Source organism: Lissotriton vulgaris, chromosome 8, assembly GCF_964263255.1.
Source record: "Lissotriton vulgaris chromosome 8, aLisVul1.2, whole genome shotgun sequence".
NCBI classification, from domain to species: domain Eukaryota; kingdom Metazoa; phylum Chordata; class Amphibia; order Caudata; family Salamandridae; genus Lissotriton; species Lissotriton vulgaris.
In genome coordinates, this window is record NC_141696.1 from 1,376,349,589 (window position 1) to 1,376,364,994 (window position 15,406).

Here is a 15,406-nt window from a genome sequence, read left to right on the forward strand (position 1 = left end):
CTGGCCTCTCTCCTGGGCCTCTCGCATCCCACTTCCCTCTCGGAACCTGGGGAAGGCGGGAATGGCTCGCAAGACTCCGGCCGAACCCCTCCCCTCAGGCTCCTCACCTTCAACCTTGCTCACCATGGATCTTACGGCAGACCAGGCCGCAACGGCAGGGTGGGCTTCCCCCCGGTCTCAGGGTCTCGCAGAGCAGAGGCCCTGTTTTCCTCTTCTTCTTTGGCAGGCACCAGCATGGGGTAGGCTTCCGCCTGGATCTCCGCTGACGCTTCCAGACACAGAGGCGGGGTAGGCTCCCGCCCTCCTTCCTGGAACACCTTTGCCTGCCATCCGGGTTTTCACTGCTCGCTGCGAAAGCGGCGGCGACTCCTCATTTCCGGTTGCGGTGCAATGCCGCTTTTAAAGGAACTTTACAAGCGGGGTGGGCACCCGCTAAACAGCATAAATGCGGGGCGGGCAGCCTCTAGTAAACATAAAATGGGGGGTGGGCACCCGCTCGCACCGGCAGCTCGGGGAAATCCCCACATCGGGATTCTCTCTATACTCACTGCAGCAGCACACTGCACGCCAGCAGCTCCTCGCTCTCCTCTTGGGTAATAAGAAGATAAGCCCCTCCAAGTTCCTGGGGTAAGCTGGGCCAAGAATAAAAAGTCCTTGGGGCTGGGGACACCCCTGCAGGGCGCAGCCAGGCAGGCCAGCACGCAGGGACCCCCAAAAAGCTGCAGCTCGGTCCTACGGCGGTTCCTCCTGGCAGTGTGTCCCCCTCAGCCCAAGTAAGCACAGGAACAACACTTCTTCATGGGCCCTATCTTTATACCACTTTTCCCCTTTGTCTACAAAGCACAGGGCTTGGAGAAACCAGTCCCAACTGGTTCTTGAGCACTCTGTTTACCAGGCTCCTTTTCCCTATTGTTAGGTGGGGGCTCTTCATCAGACACACCACAGGGGGGCGGAGCCAATATTCACTAGGGCAGGCACCATCCTATTCAGGGACCAGGGATTTCTTCTCCCACCACTCCAAATGCAGATTCCCATTCAGCCTAGCGCTGACTCATCCTGACCCTCTTGGAGCCACACACACCTCAACCAGCCTCTGTCACTCAAAAGCCAGACATGCAATTCACATCAGGCAGGCAGACACATAGCACACAGAAATGCCAACTTCTAAAAGTGGCATTTCTAAATATGCGCACACCATTGCGTAGCATTTATTATAACTATTCCAAACATACCTAACTTGACCACGCTGCACCTCCCATATCAGGAATTACCACTGAAATACTTATCAGGGAATGTCGATTATTATAGATTAATTGCATAGAGAATCATGATTTTATTAAAGACAAGGAGTTTCGCATTATGCATAAGTACTTTTATTCGCCACCTCTGCAGCACTTTAAAGAACTTAGAACAGAGCTTAACAACAAACTCTAAATTAGAACACTAAAGTCCAATATGATCCTGAAGTCCGCCATCTTCTTCCTCTTTTGTTTGCTGCTTCTGGAGCAGATAAGTATTGAATTTTAAGGTCTAGATATGATGATTACAGTGGATGAAATGTAGGTGGTTTTTAACTTTTAATAGGTTTAGAAAGTCCAATTTATGGACATCAACCGGCAAGTCTGTTGGTAAGGCCGCTTATAAACAAGACTTTAACTGATTCACATGTCTTCTTGCACTATTGGATTTAAGCCTCATAAAGGCATTTTACTGATCAAAGCCTCTTTAAGGCATTTTATTGACTAAAACCTCATAAAGGCATTTTACTGATACTTTACAAGTGCTTACCTAAACTATTGATATTTCACAATGGTATCTGGCGCGAATGTCCCCCAACACTCCCCTAAGGAACTCTTGGGTGACAATCTCAAGAGGTTTATTAGCTTGGAGAAGGTAATAGCACGCACGCGCGCTATGCTGCTGAAATTATAATCTACAGCGCTGCTTATTTTTTTAAAATACCGCTTTTGTATTTTCTTTGCTCTAAATTGTATTATCCCCTGCTTTTAACTTAACACCTTAGCTGCGTGTAAACATTCCTCCCCAGTGCTGCGCTGTCCATTGGAACCAGTGCTGAATGGACGTCCAATGGTCGTGCGCAGCACTGGGGAGGTAGCGCTGCTGACGACCATTGGCCGTCAGCAGCACTTAAGGGGTTAATCTTGTTGTGCCCACATACTTGCACCTTAAATTGGGCCCCCCACCGCGCTTTTCGCGGATTTGTTTCATCTTTCCTCCTGCCTTCGTGTTTGGCGCCTGGTCGCCATCTTGGGGGTGGCGAGTAGCGAGTGTGCCACTTGTTTGAGCGCTCTAGCGCTCACTAGGACCACAGGTGAGCCCTACTTAAGGTGAGCTTGGCAGTAGCTCGACCTTGGAGAAGGTAATAGCACGCACGCGCGCTATGCTGCTGAAATTATAATCTACAGCGCTGCTTATTTTTTAAAAATACCGCTTTTGTATTTTCTTTGCTCTAAATTGTATTATCCCCTGCTTTTAACTTAATCTTGTTGTGCCCACATACTTGCACCTTAAATTGGGCCCCCCACCGCGCTTTTCGCGGATTTGTTTCATCTTTCCTCCTGCCTTCGTGTTTGGCGCCTGGTCGCCATCTTGGGGGTGGCGAGTAGCGAGTGTGCCACTTGTTTGAGCGCTCTAGCGCTCACTAGGACCACAGGTGAGCCCTACTTAATGCTCGCTTGCTGCGCGCAGCGGTGACGCGCAGCGGTAGCGCCGGACTCGCACCGGGCTCTAACACCAGGGATGTGTCCTCCTGGGACACCTGTGCTGCAATACTCCCCTGGGGAACTTCGCTCTTTTGACACCCTGGTTACAGGCTGTCGCACTGTCTTTCCCGGACGCCATCGCGGGAAGTCCTGCTGCCCTGGTTGTGGCTGGCGCCCTAACCGCTCTCAGTTATTACGTCCCAACATTAACACTCTCAGTGTGGGTTATTTATGCATGCTATTAAACACCAGGTCGGCGTGTAAACATGCGCAAGACATATTTTAGCTTCTAGATACCTAGATACAGCGAAGCCACTATGTCTTATGCTCACTGAGACGTGGTGGGGTGAATTTTCCAACCCTGATGTCGCTACGGCAATCCCGCCTGATTATAACATCTTCAGGAAGGATAGAGCTAAGGGAAGGGGTGGTGGAGTGGCATTGGTGGTTAAGAAAGGCACGCCTTGTGCGATCCTGCCAGTGAAGGACATCCGAGGTTCGGAGACCCTCGCTTTTTCTATCACTTTGTCTCCACATCAATCTGTTAAGGGATTACTCGTGTATAGACCACCTGGTCCACCCGGTACGTTCTTTGAAGATCTGGACTCCGTGTTGTTGGGGCTGGCCCTGAAAGCGGAACATTGCATCGTGGCAGGGGATTTTAACTTTCGGATGGATGATCCGTCTGACCCTGCTGCCATTAAACTTTCTGAGGCTATGGTCCCGCTGGGACTGTTCCCTTATTTGCAGGAGCCTACGCACGAGAAGGGGCATACTCTTGACCAGGTATTCTCGTCCTCCCCTCTCGAGGTGATTGAGATTATACCAGTACTATGGTCGGACCACTTGCTTGCCAAATTTACGATCAAAGGCACAGTTAAATCAGTGGCCGCCTTGGCACAGCAGCAGGGTCGAGTCCATAGGGCATATCATCGAGTGACCCCAGAGATGCTGGCCCAGGCTGCTGCGGATCACCCATGTTCCCTCTCTGGCGATTTGGATAGGGACCTGGAGACTCTGCAAGCTTGGCTGTTAGGCTAAATGATCTTGCCCCGGAACTGACACCCCGCCTGACACCGAAACGGGTCTCTGCCCCTTGGTTTACCGCAGCACTGTCGGCTACGCGGCAGCAGTGTAAGGTGGCCGAAAGAGCTTGGCGGGCACAATATGATACTGCAGCCAAGCTGACCTACAAGACGGTGGTCAAGGCCTATCACCGGGACATTCGCCTGGAAAAAAAAGCATATCTAGCTAGGAGAATAGAAGCTGCTTCTAACTCCTGCAAGGAGATTTTCTCCATTGTGAGAGAATTTATTTCCCCATGGTCTAACACCTCGGACGAAAAACCATCTGGTACCTGGGCTTCGGACCTTGCTGATTTTTTTACGAGCAGGATCCAACGCATACAGGATTCTTTCCCATCGCCTGGGCCTACGGGCCAGACTAACCCGGAGGCCTTTTTATCCCCACGGGCTTGGCCAGGTGTGACGCTGAGTGTGTTTCCTTCGATCTCTGCCCCTGACTCTTTAGCGCTAATGGGCAATCTCAAATCGGGCTCGCCCCTCGACCCATGCCCTGCTAAATTTTTGGCAAAAGTTGCGGAGGTGATCAATCCGCTGGCAAACCCGCTGCTGAATCTCTCGTTGAGTCAGGGAGTGGTCCTGCACGCCTGGAAGCAGGCGATGGTGATTCCACTGCTCAAGAAGCCAGGCCTAGATTTGAAGGCCCCGGTCAACTATAGGCCTATCTCTCTGCTGCTGGCTCTCACGAACATTGTGGAAAAGCACGTTCAGGTGGTGCTCTCCAATTTTCTTGAGACCAACGAGCTCCTGCACGCCACCCAGTCGGGTTTTCGTCCCCATCTCAGCAGAGAGACTGCGCTCCTTGAGGTCTCAGAAACCATCAAAGGGGTTCTGGACTCTGGGGGCAAAGCCATGCTGGTGATGTTGGACTTGTCGGCGGCGTTCGACACCGTCCCCCATGACGGCCTTCTCGCAAGACTCTATGAGATAGGTCTGCGGGGGACGGTGCTCGACTGGTTTTCCTCCTTTCTAGCCGGCCGCCGGCAAACGGTCTGGGCCTCGCCAGACTCCGCTGTGATGCCGCCTCTGGGAGTCGGGGTCCCACAGGGCTCTATTTTGAGCCCGACCCTATTCAACATCTTCATGACCCCGTTGGCGGCGTTGGCGGAGTCGTGTGGGGCCCAGATCGTATCCTACGCCGACGACACCCAGCTCCTCTTCTCATGTAAGAGAGGAGGAGACTTTGACGGGGAGAGTATCCGGGATTGCCTTGGGGCTGTTTTCCAATGGTTCCAACTGAACAGCCTCAAGTGCAATTCCGATAAGTCCGAGGTACTCTTCTTTGGGTGCGGCACAGAGCCAGACTGGCAGATTAATGGTGGCCGATTAATATGTTTCCTCCGTCTTGTTCTTCCCAAGTCGCCAAGAATTTGGGGGTCAAGATGGATACGGGGCTAACACTGAAATCCCAGATCCTCGGGGTGTCGGGCACTTGCTTCGGCATCCTTAGGATGTTGCGGAGGTTCCTCCCCCTGCTGTCTGAGGAGCATAGGAAACTGACAGTGCAGGCTCTGATCGGGTCCAGGTTGGATTATTCTAACATTCTTTACCTGGGCCTGCCAGAGTATTTGCTGCAGCGGCTCCAAGTGGTGCAGAACGCTGCCGCGAGAGTAATCTTTAAATTAAATAGACGGGCCAGTGCATCTGGCCTGTTGAAAACCTTGCATTGGCTTCCTATCCGGAAACGGATCACCTTTAAGGCTTTGACTCTGGCCTATAAAGCTCTCCACGCGGTGGGAGCAAAGTACCTTCAAAAGAGACTGGTCTTCTACCAACCGACCCGGTCTCTGAGGTCGGAATCCCTGCTTTTGGCGGTTGTTCCGCGTGTGAAGAGAGCTCGCCTGGGAGGCCGCTCTTTTGGACTACTGGCGCCACAGTTGTGGAACTCTCTGCCGCTCACTCTGCGAGGAGCTACTAGCCTACTCGCTTTCAGAAAAGGCATTAAAACCTGGCTGTTTACCCAGTAGCCTGTTTTATTCCTGTATGTATTTGTTTTGGCCTTTTGTTCTTTTCTTTTTAATGGTGTTATGTTATTATCTTGAATGAATGATGAATGATGGGCGATTTATATAAGCGCTACTTTGCCCAAAGGCGTCAAGGCGCAGAAGATGGAATATAATAGCCAGGTACTGAAATGGAAAAGAAGAAAAAAGTCTAAGAGTAGGCTTCAGTGAAGAGCAGGGTTTTGAGGCCCTTTCTGAAGAGCAGCAGGGAATCCTGGCCCCTGAGTTCCAGGGGGAGCTCGTTCCAAAGTCTGGGGGCAAGTGTGAAGAATGCCTTACCACCCCATCTAGCCTTGGCAACTCGAGGAATAGACAACAGATACTGACCGGAGGAGCGTAGTGTCCTGCCTGGGGTATAGGACGACACTCCATAAAGCGCCGGGACACTCTTTTTGAGTAGCCGCGCGCTATACAAAAGAATAAATAACATAACATAACATAACATAACATTTATTGGGGAAGAACTCAAATCTTCCGTCAGACAAGCAGTTGACGCTGCTCTCTCTAAGAGGAAGAGGTTTTTCCCCTCCCGAGGAGATTTATTTCTGTCGGATGGGGAATCCCCCTCCCCTATTGGACCTCAAAAAGGGGTAAGGTACCCCAGAAAAGAAAACATACGATCGAGGCATTCACTGATGCGATGGAATTTGGTAGCCCCCACTCTACAAGAGATACTGGTGCTCTCAGCTGCACAATAGAGAGACCTCAATTCCTTGGGGCAGAGAGATGGGGTGCCCGTAGCGGCATTATAGAACGTGGTACCCTTTACGGAACAAATTATTTTAATGATGATTTTAATTGTAGTTAAACAATTAAAGATGGAAGCCTATGTAAAACTCAATAAAGTTTGTTTAAAAACAAATAAAATAAATAAATAACGCCGGTAGTGCAAGCCCATAAATGCCAATCAGCTGAGCTGGTAGGAAATATTTGTTACAGACAGCCACAATTAAGATCCTTTTGAGATATTTAATAATTTGGCCCCCCTTTAAGGGAGTTTCCTTTTTGAGACATCATGTATGTTAATGAAATGCAGGGAACTACTGATACTCCCCTCAATGAAAATATGTGTATGAGATTTTTTGAGAGAGAGTTTGTCCTCCCTGAAGGAGGCAGTGGAAGCCATTCCTAATAAAAGGAAAAGGATCTCTTCTGCTGAGGAGGACTCGTTGATCCTTGCAGAGGAGGAAACCCCTTTGTCTAGGTATGGCCTAAAAAAAGACCAAGCACATGACCAATGAAGTACTTTCTGTGGGCAGCCTGAGCGCTTCAAAAAAGAGAGAGCAATCCTCGGGTAGCCTAAGCATTACAGATGACCCAGGTGTCCATCGCAGCATAACTAGTAAGAGTAGCTACATTGGTGCAATTATCATGGGTGTCCCTCGCGACACAAAAAATTGAGTGACCTTCATGGCACAAAAGACCACAGTTTTCAAACTGATAGTGAGTAATACCCATTTGGAATAGACTTTGAGGATGAGGCAGATGAATATATTTTCGATCCTCTAGAAACTCTAGATAATAATTTCTTCGATGATGACCTGGACCAGCCTTCTAGTTCAAAGGCAATTAAGGACCCTACGAGTGTGGAGATGTTTAATGCAATGCATTCCTATGGGAGGGCAGCCCCACAGTAGTGAGAAACCAAAATGGCGGTTTGTCACTACCAGGACATGTCACACACTTAAGGTACATTTCCTATCTTTTACCTACAATGCACCCTGCTCATTGGGCTAGCTAGGGCCTACCTTAGGGGTGACTGATGTGTAATAAAAGTGAGGTCACGGACATGGCACACTCTTTAGGTGCCTCGTCACAGTGGCAGTAACACTGAGCGCACAGGCCCTGCAATGGCAGAGGCCTGGGATAGGTTTGAAAGGCTACTTTGGTGGGTGGCGCAATCAGCGCTGCAAGCCCACCAGTAGCATTTAATTTACCAGCCCTGGGTATATGGGATACCACTTTACAAGAGACTGACAGTTAACGAAATAGGCCAAACCGGCGTAGACCAATCTTACTATATTTAACCCAGAGAGCACACACACTTTACTCTGGAGAGCAGTGCTAAAGTGCCCAGAAGCCTAAAACCACCAACACCATGTCAGAAAAAAGGCTAGGAGAAAGGCAAAAAGTTTAGGGATGACCCTGCAAAAAGGGTCAAGTCCAACACACAGCTACTCCTTTCTAATCAGGAATTGCAGCTTAAAAGTGTTTCAAGGAATTCCCAATGTTAGACTATGAGAGGAGTAGGCCTCACAGTTGTGAAAAACAAATGTTGGTGTGTTTCACTACCAGGACATGCAAAACCTAAAAGTACATGTCCTACCTTTTACTTACACAGCACCCTGCTCTATTGGTACCCTAGGGCCTACCTTAGGGGTCACTTATGTGAAATAAAAGGGAAGTTTAAGGCTTGGTCAGTATTTTTTAATCGGTACAAAAGGGGGTGGTGATGGACGGAGCATCTGAACCAATCAAACACTCACACCCAGTCAACAGATCTGGGTTTAATCCATCACCGTTCTTTAGCCCACTCTGCCACCCCAGTTCAGACATGGCCATATGCAAATCAGTCTGAATCTGTGCCTCATGGGAACAGTCCAGCCCGAACTGCCAAGCCATGCCTTCCCTGGACCGGAAACAAGCTTCCTATGACTAGGCTACTTGTGTGGGTAGCACAATCAGTGCTGCAGGCCCACCAGTAACATTTAATATACAGGCCCTGGGCCTGTATATTAAATGTTATACCACTCTACAAGGGACTTACAAGTAAATTAAAAATGCCAATTGTGTATACACCAATGTCACCATGTTTAGGGGAAAAGCGTTGGCACTTTAGCTCTGGTCAGCAGTAGTAAATTGCTCAGAGACCTAAGTCCAACAAAAAAAATCACCAGAAACAGAAGGTAAGCAGGCAAAACAATTGGGGAAGATCACTCTAAGGTTGACATGTCAAACACCCATCATTCACAAGCACATACACATTCATTCACAGCATTCATGCAAATACACATACCTGTCTGCACCCAATATTCAACAAACACTTACCATGAGTAACAGCAGGAAGGAGAAAGTCCTCAGAGATTACTGAAGGCTTTGTGGCGGGAAGAATGTACGGAAGATTCCGCTTCTTCCTCTCATTGGCTGACCATAACACATGGGTCAGCCAATGAGAGGAGGACCTTCCCTAACTCCTCTGAGAGTGGGATAGGGCCAGTGAGAGTTGCTGACCCCACCACACTCTGTGACAAGAGGTCATTGATAGACAGTCAGCCATGGGCACTTCAGAGTTTAAATTTGAAGAGCTCATGTATGATTCTATCAGTGACTCTCCCCCTCATTACGACAGAGAGAGACCTCAAAGTGTTTTGCTGGGTTGATGAGTTCACACCCTCAGGCAATGAAATCTTCTGCCCGGAAAAGCTTGACTCAGGCTGCCAGGCACCTGAGCATTAGCGCATTTAAAGCACATAGCTGCCTGACCCTGACATTATGAGTGCCTGGCAGGCTCACCTTTGCTCAGCCTGAGAGCCATTCATCATACTATGGATGAGGGAGAGAGGGCTCAACCCCTGTGCCCTAAATGATGGGTCGCGCCTGCTACTGATGCTTTAGCTTGTTGTACTTATTCTTAAACCGATGGATGCTTGCACTACGTTTGCTGTACCCATTCTGCAGGGACAGGAAGCTTACACTGTGCATGCTGTCAGTGAGAGAGGGAAGCTTGTCGGGTTGCCTGTCATGCTGTGCCTGTTCCCCTCCTTGAGAAAGCAAACATCTGTCTTATGAGAAGGGATTGCTTTAAGAAGAAGGGATGTTTCCACTGCTGTTCCCTATCTGTACTTTTTCTGTGAAGGAGAGAAGCTTGCACTGTTGATGCTTTGATTGCACCTATTTAAGAGGAAGGGATGCGTTCACTGTCCTTTTTATATTGTACCTATTTTGTTTGTGTGATAGTGCCTCCTGTTGCATCCACCTGCCCTTTACCTATTTGTTGGGGTTAGGGAACGTTGCACTGCTGCTGCTATTTCTACCTGTGCGGTGTGTTATGAAGCTTGGCTTAAATATTTTCACTGTACAAATGTCAAAAAATTATTGTTCTTTCCATTGCCGGGTTTAATGCTTAGTTTGAATGAAGACTAAGCCCTCTTAAAAAAAACGTAAGCACATCTTCTGATTTTGCGCGTAAACCAAGCACAGTGTTTGAAATGGATTAGCTGCCAAGGGGCTCCAAATCATGTCTCACATCCTTAGGCAATTCTGACTTTTAGACATCACTTTCCATGTTGAGATTTTTAAAGCAAAACTATAAGCCCCTGCGTACAAACCACTGTTGGATGAAATTCTTGGACTGGCCGAGAGTAACACGTCATCAAACCAAGGAGCAGCCTGCGACTAAAGGTTAAACAGTCAAGTTGGTTAGAGGGCAGACTTTTCCTTTCAGGGGCACATGCGAGAATCTATTGCTACTGGGCAAATTTGAAAGCGGAGGGGCCCCTGAAAAGACCTTCGTCGGCCAGAACAATGACAGTGTGCATGGACTTTGGGTTCTGCAAACTTGCACCACCGGCCCCATTCCAACTCCTAATTAATTTGTAGCAGCGGCAGTTGTCTGAGGAGTCTGGAGACAAAGCCACGTCCTGGGGCCCGAGCTTCCTGACCTCAGCCCCGAGGTTAGAGTTACTTTACATGACGTACATGCAACACTTAAGTGACGTGCCACGCCTTCCGCAGGTGCAGCCTCTGCTGCAGGCGCTCCCCTGAGGGCGACAGCGCTGATAGGAGAGAACTGTGAAGTCACTGGGTGAGGCTGATAAGGGAGAAGCTCTGTACGGTGAGGAGGGGGGGGGGGGGGGCATTCTTAAGGCAGTAAGTAAGGGAGCAGCAATATTCAAGCTGCGAGTGTGGTGCAGGCAGTGAGTACGCTGGGGAGATGCTCTATGGGGGTAGGTGAAGTGTTCTGTATGCATTAAGCAAAGGAAATTCAATGTATCAGCGGCGAGTGAGTGAATTAGGCTAGGGAGATTCTGTATACAGTGAGGGGGGAGGTGAAGTGTTCTGTAGGCAGCGAGTGCGAAAGAAGCAACGTGCACACAGCGAATGGGGTAAGCTAGGGAGAAGCATCTACAGAGAGCGGGGTGTGGAGAAGTGTTCTGTAGGTAGTGAGTAAAGGAGAAGCAATATGCAGGTGGGGAGTGGGGTGGGCTAGGCAACTCTGCACTTTGAGCGGGGGAGGTGAAGCATCTGCAGGTAGTGAGTAAGGGGAAAAGCCGGGAAAATGGGCTAGGTGTGCTCTGCAGTGCATCAGGGTGAAGCAATTAGCAGACAGTGAGCTGTGGAGATACTCTATACAGACATGAATTCTGGGAGAAGCTATGTGAAGATGATGAGCGAATAGAGATTGGGCGGCGGCAAGGACCCACCACATTAGTGTAAGGCGCCAATTATGGCACACTGGTACCCAACAATGGGGACAGGTGATCTTAGTAGTAACAGCAGTCATCCTCACTTAGGCCCAGTAGGGGTTTGTGACTGAATTGAGATTACAAGTTGCAAAAGATATCTGTTTGTTCCCCTCCTCCCCCATACACACCTCCCCGCTCAAAACCCAGCAGGTAGGACCTGGTGTTATTTGTTGCCTATTATTTTTTCGTTTTCCATTACTTCTCTAGCCAATCAATGCAGTGACAGAGGCGTGGTACAGACAAACCCTATTCCGCATGCCTGCCAGCCAGAGGCGCAGCCGCAGAACAGCCACAGGTTCTTCCGTCAGCATCTGAATTATGTTGTTTAGCTCCTTTATAACCCACCGGGCTCGATGCAGGCTTTTAAAATAACCTAATAAACTCTAAAATCTACGATAAACAATGTGCGCATGTTCTATTTTTGACTAGCAGTCTGGTGTCAATTTGGCGAAAGCCCCCTCATTCATTTTAGACAGATAATTATGGATTTCCGTTACCACACTTTCCACCTAATCTACCGTCTGCCGCCTAATTTGCAGATTTCAACAAAAAAACTGTGTCTAGCTGAAACGGTACAAAAATTACAAAAATATGTGCCACACTTGGCGGACTCTCTACAGAGGTTATCTAGTCACCTTCCAGTGGCCGATTTCTGTGTTCCTATGTTGAATTACGTTGGAAATACCGTAATCGCAGAATTGCGTTATTTTTGTGACCCTATGGTTGAGGAATGGTTACCTAAGTTCTTAGCCGGTTGTATTGGGTGAGATTTTCGCAGTTTTAATATGGGCTCGCTTGCACAAGCCATGTTTTCGCATTTAAATCATGGATTGCAATGCTACGGTCAGATACATTTACCTTCAGTTGACACTAAAACTGATCTGTTCCCGTCAGCATCCCAGTTTATGTCAACCACAGGTGATGTAGTTGTAAGGTGCAGGTGCGCAACACACACGCACAAACACACCTCACAACAATGTGTTTGTCTAGAGACCCAGGGGCAGATGTATCAAGATACCATTTTGCACTTCTCAAATAGCGATTGTTAAGGAATCGCTATTTGAGAAGTGCAAAATGGTATGTATGTAGAATTTCTCTATTTATTAGCGATTCCTTAGAATTCCTTAATTGCGAGTAGCAAATTGCTAATCGCAATTAAGGAATAATTTCCCATTCATTTCTATGGGCCAGGAGGCCCATAGGAATGAATGTCAAATTATACTCAATTTGCGATTAGCAAATAGCTAATCGCAAATTGAGAATAATTTCAAGGGTGCCAGGGTGTCTTAAGGACACCCTGCTGCACCCCTGAATTTGATATGTGTACGCATATGGCGCACATACATGCCCTAAGGGCAGGTATGAGCGTCATATGGCACCTTTAGAATTAAAAAAAAGTGCTTTTTGAAAAGAATTCGCAAGTTACCACCAACTACAAGTTGATGGTAATTTGCGAATTCTTAGTCAAAAATCGCAACACTGAAATGCTTGATACATTTCAAATATTAAATCGCAATTTGCCATTTCTTAAAAGCCTCGCAATGTTAAGGAATCGCTAAATTAGCGATTCCTTAATATTGCGAGGCTTTTTGAATGATACATTCCAAATCCCTTTTTTTTTTCGCAAACGCTGCTATTTTCCGAATCGCAGCGTTTGCGACAAAAAAAACGGATGATACATCTGCCCCCCAGTCATGAACTATTTTTAAGAAAATAGACGTATCGATGTTATTTATTAAATCTTCTCAATCTGTACCCCTAGTCATCCTGAAAATATATATAGCTATGCCTGCAAATCTTTGTTATTTAAGTGGCAAGCTAACAAGCCATGCTACCAAAAGGGTTCAAACTAAATAGAAAATAATGCTGAGTAGAATGTGATCATCTGTGACTGGGAAAACGCTTGCTAATAAACATATTTCCTCTGATTAAATTAGTTAAACTTATATTTGGTATTCTGCTGTTCTATAGAAAGCCACAAACTAGCGAACTTCTGCCATAAGTTATTTTGAGAAGTCAAGCTCAATGGAACAATATCATTTCTCCTCTGAATAAAAAACCTCTTTTATGAGTATTTGTTGAGGTAGTGGTTCTCCCACCGCCGCACTTTGTTGGTCAATGCTCTCCACCTGACTGGGGTCATCTTGTCGACTCCGCTTCCAATCATTTCACTGAGCAGTATGTACTGGTAGGAGCCAATCATCTGTGTGGACATGAGGGAATATTCCTTCCTGTTGTTAACGATGAACCACTTCAAGGTAGACCACGCGCTGTCCAGCGGGGACAGGTAGCTGAAAGCTAGCGGCATTGAGAGGAGTTCGTGGCCATACTCCCTGGCCACTTGCGGAGTACACTTGATGTTGGCTAAATGAAGAACGATTGCCTTTGACAGGTCCTTTTCTTTACTGTTGTTGGCTGACTGCTCATTTGTCCCAAGAGGCTGTTTTATTTCCTTCACCACGATTGCACATTTTCCATAGGTTTCGCTTAAAGAAGCACACAATTCATGGAAGATGTCCTCGCGAGGACTCATCGGCAGCTCATCTCTTAGGAAGAGTCTGTACCTCCACGGCACCCATCCAAGACTGCCCCCAGCGTGGACAATACTCCATGTTGGATATCTCAGGTTCTCATTTAGGGGTAGTGTTTCACCTGTGATGAGGCTCTCCGAGATGTTGGATTCCCCAAAGAAGATTGTCTGGTGTCCATCAAACTGTAAGCGTCTGAGCGTCTTCAAGTACTGTAAGAATTGTTTCTTCATTGTGGTGTCATTGTACATTTTGTAAAAGATGTCCTTCAGAAGAGGATTCACAGTCTGGAACATTTTGCTATACCTAGGGTAGACCTAGAAGTACACAGCTTTTCTAGAGATATATCCACACCTGGTGATTTACTGTGATTGGATGTCTGGAGGGGGGTAGGGGTGGGTGTCATGATGCTCATTGTTGAAACATTCCATGACATCATAATATATGTTGGGAAGCCCTGCAAGAATTTAAAGAGGAATTCCCTCCCTACTTATCTGTCCATGGTCTGAAAGCGTCTGATGTGGGGTTAGGTGACAGAAAACTAAACCCCACCAGGCATCATACTTTTCTATGTGCTTCAAAATAAAAATGACAGTATTTTAAATGACTGACAGTGATGCAAATAATCACAGTAAAAAAGGTGAGGAAGCAGTAAATTTCCATCATGTCCTTGAAAACAGAAAGCTTAAAAGAAATTAATAATATATGAGATTAATTGTAGAGGAAGGCATGGAAATAGAGAGCTAAAGGTTTTGCCATTTTTTGAAGAGGACGCAATTGTGCATTTTTACATCACTTCTGATCTACATTTTAATCCAGATGGAACATTTTGTAGACTCGGCCCAGCGTTGCTAATCACAAACAAATGTTTATCACAATACATTCTGCGCAAGTTATTATTTTTTTTAAATACCTTTTTTTAAATTTGCCATTTACAGTTGGAATTTATAGATTTGAATCTGTTTACTGAGTAAGATAGACTGAGGAGAACAACCTCCGAAATCACCTCAAGACCACAATAAGAAACTTCTTGTCTCTGGAAGGCAAGAGGATTCAAACACAAAAGCATAATATTCAAAACCTTTCACACACAGGCACTTTATGGTTAGAGCCCATTCAAGGGCTCAGTAGGTGCAGCATCTGTGTGTTTGTGTGTGAATAGCAGGCGGGAGTCTCTTGGCATCAGGGGATGTTTTTTGAATCGGACATGGGTAAGACAGTGAGACTAGTGAATATGCTGATTAGTGGTTCCTCCACAGCACAGACCATGGTGTAGAACAGTGGGGAGACGCTTCGGTGGACGGCGCTTGTGGCAGACACACAGCGGGGGCAGGTAGCAGGATCACACGGCCAAGATTCCTGTGAGGCCACTGGCAAGAGTTGCAGCCCCTCCCCCTTGATAACGGGGGTTACTTCAGTGCCTCGCGCCTCCCGCTACGCGGGAGACGCTTCGGTGGACGGCGCTTGTGGCAGAGACAAAGCGGGGGCAGGCAGCAGGACCACACAGCCCAGAATCCTGTGAGGACACCGGCAAGAGCAGCAGCACCTCCCCCTTGATACCGGGGGTTACTTCAGCGCCTCACGCCTCCCGCTACGCGGGAGACG

The 15,406-nt window shown here is 47.6% G+C and overlaps 1 protein-coding gene across 1 annotated transcript; it reads right to left on the bottom strand.

The window, feature by feature from the left end:
• Nucleotides 1–13,338: 13,338 nt before the first annotated feature.
• On the bottom strand, nt 13,339–14,097 carry C8H21orf140 (chromosome 8 C21orf140 homolog). Its single transcript, XM_086933509.1, has one exon. It carries the CDS (start codon nt 14,095–14,097, stop codon nt 13,339–13,341), a length of 759 nt encoding a protein of 252 aa, XP_086789635.1.
• Between the last annotated feature and the right edge of the window lie 1,309 nt (nt 14,098–15,406).

Excerpts from the sequence above, each read along its gene's own strand:
- C8H21orf140 (XM_086933509.1), bottom strand. The coding sequence starts at position 14,097 with ATGTTCCAGACTGTGAATCCTCTTCTGAAGGACATCTTTTACAAAATG.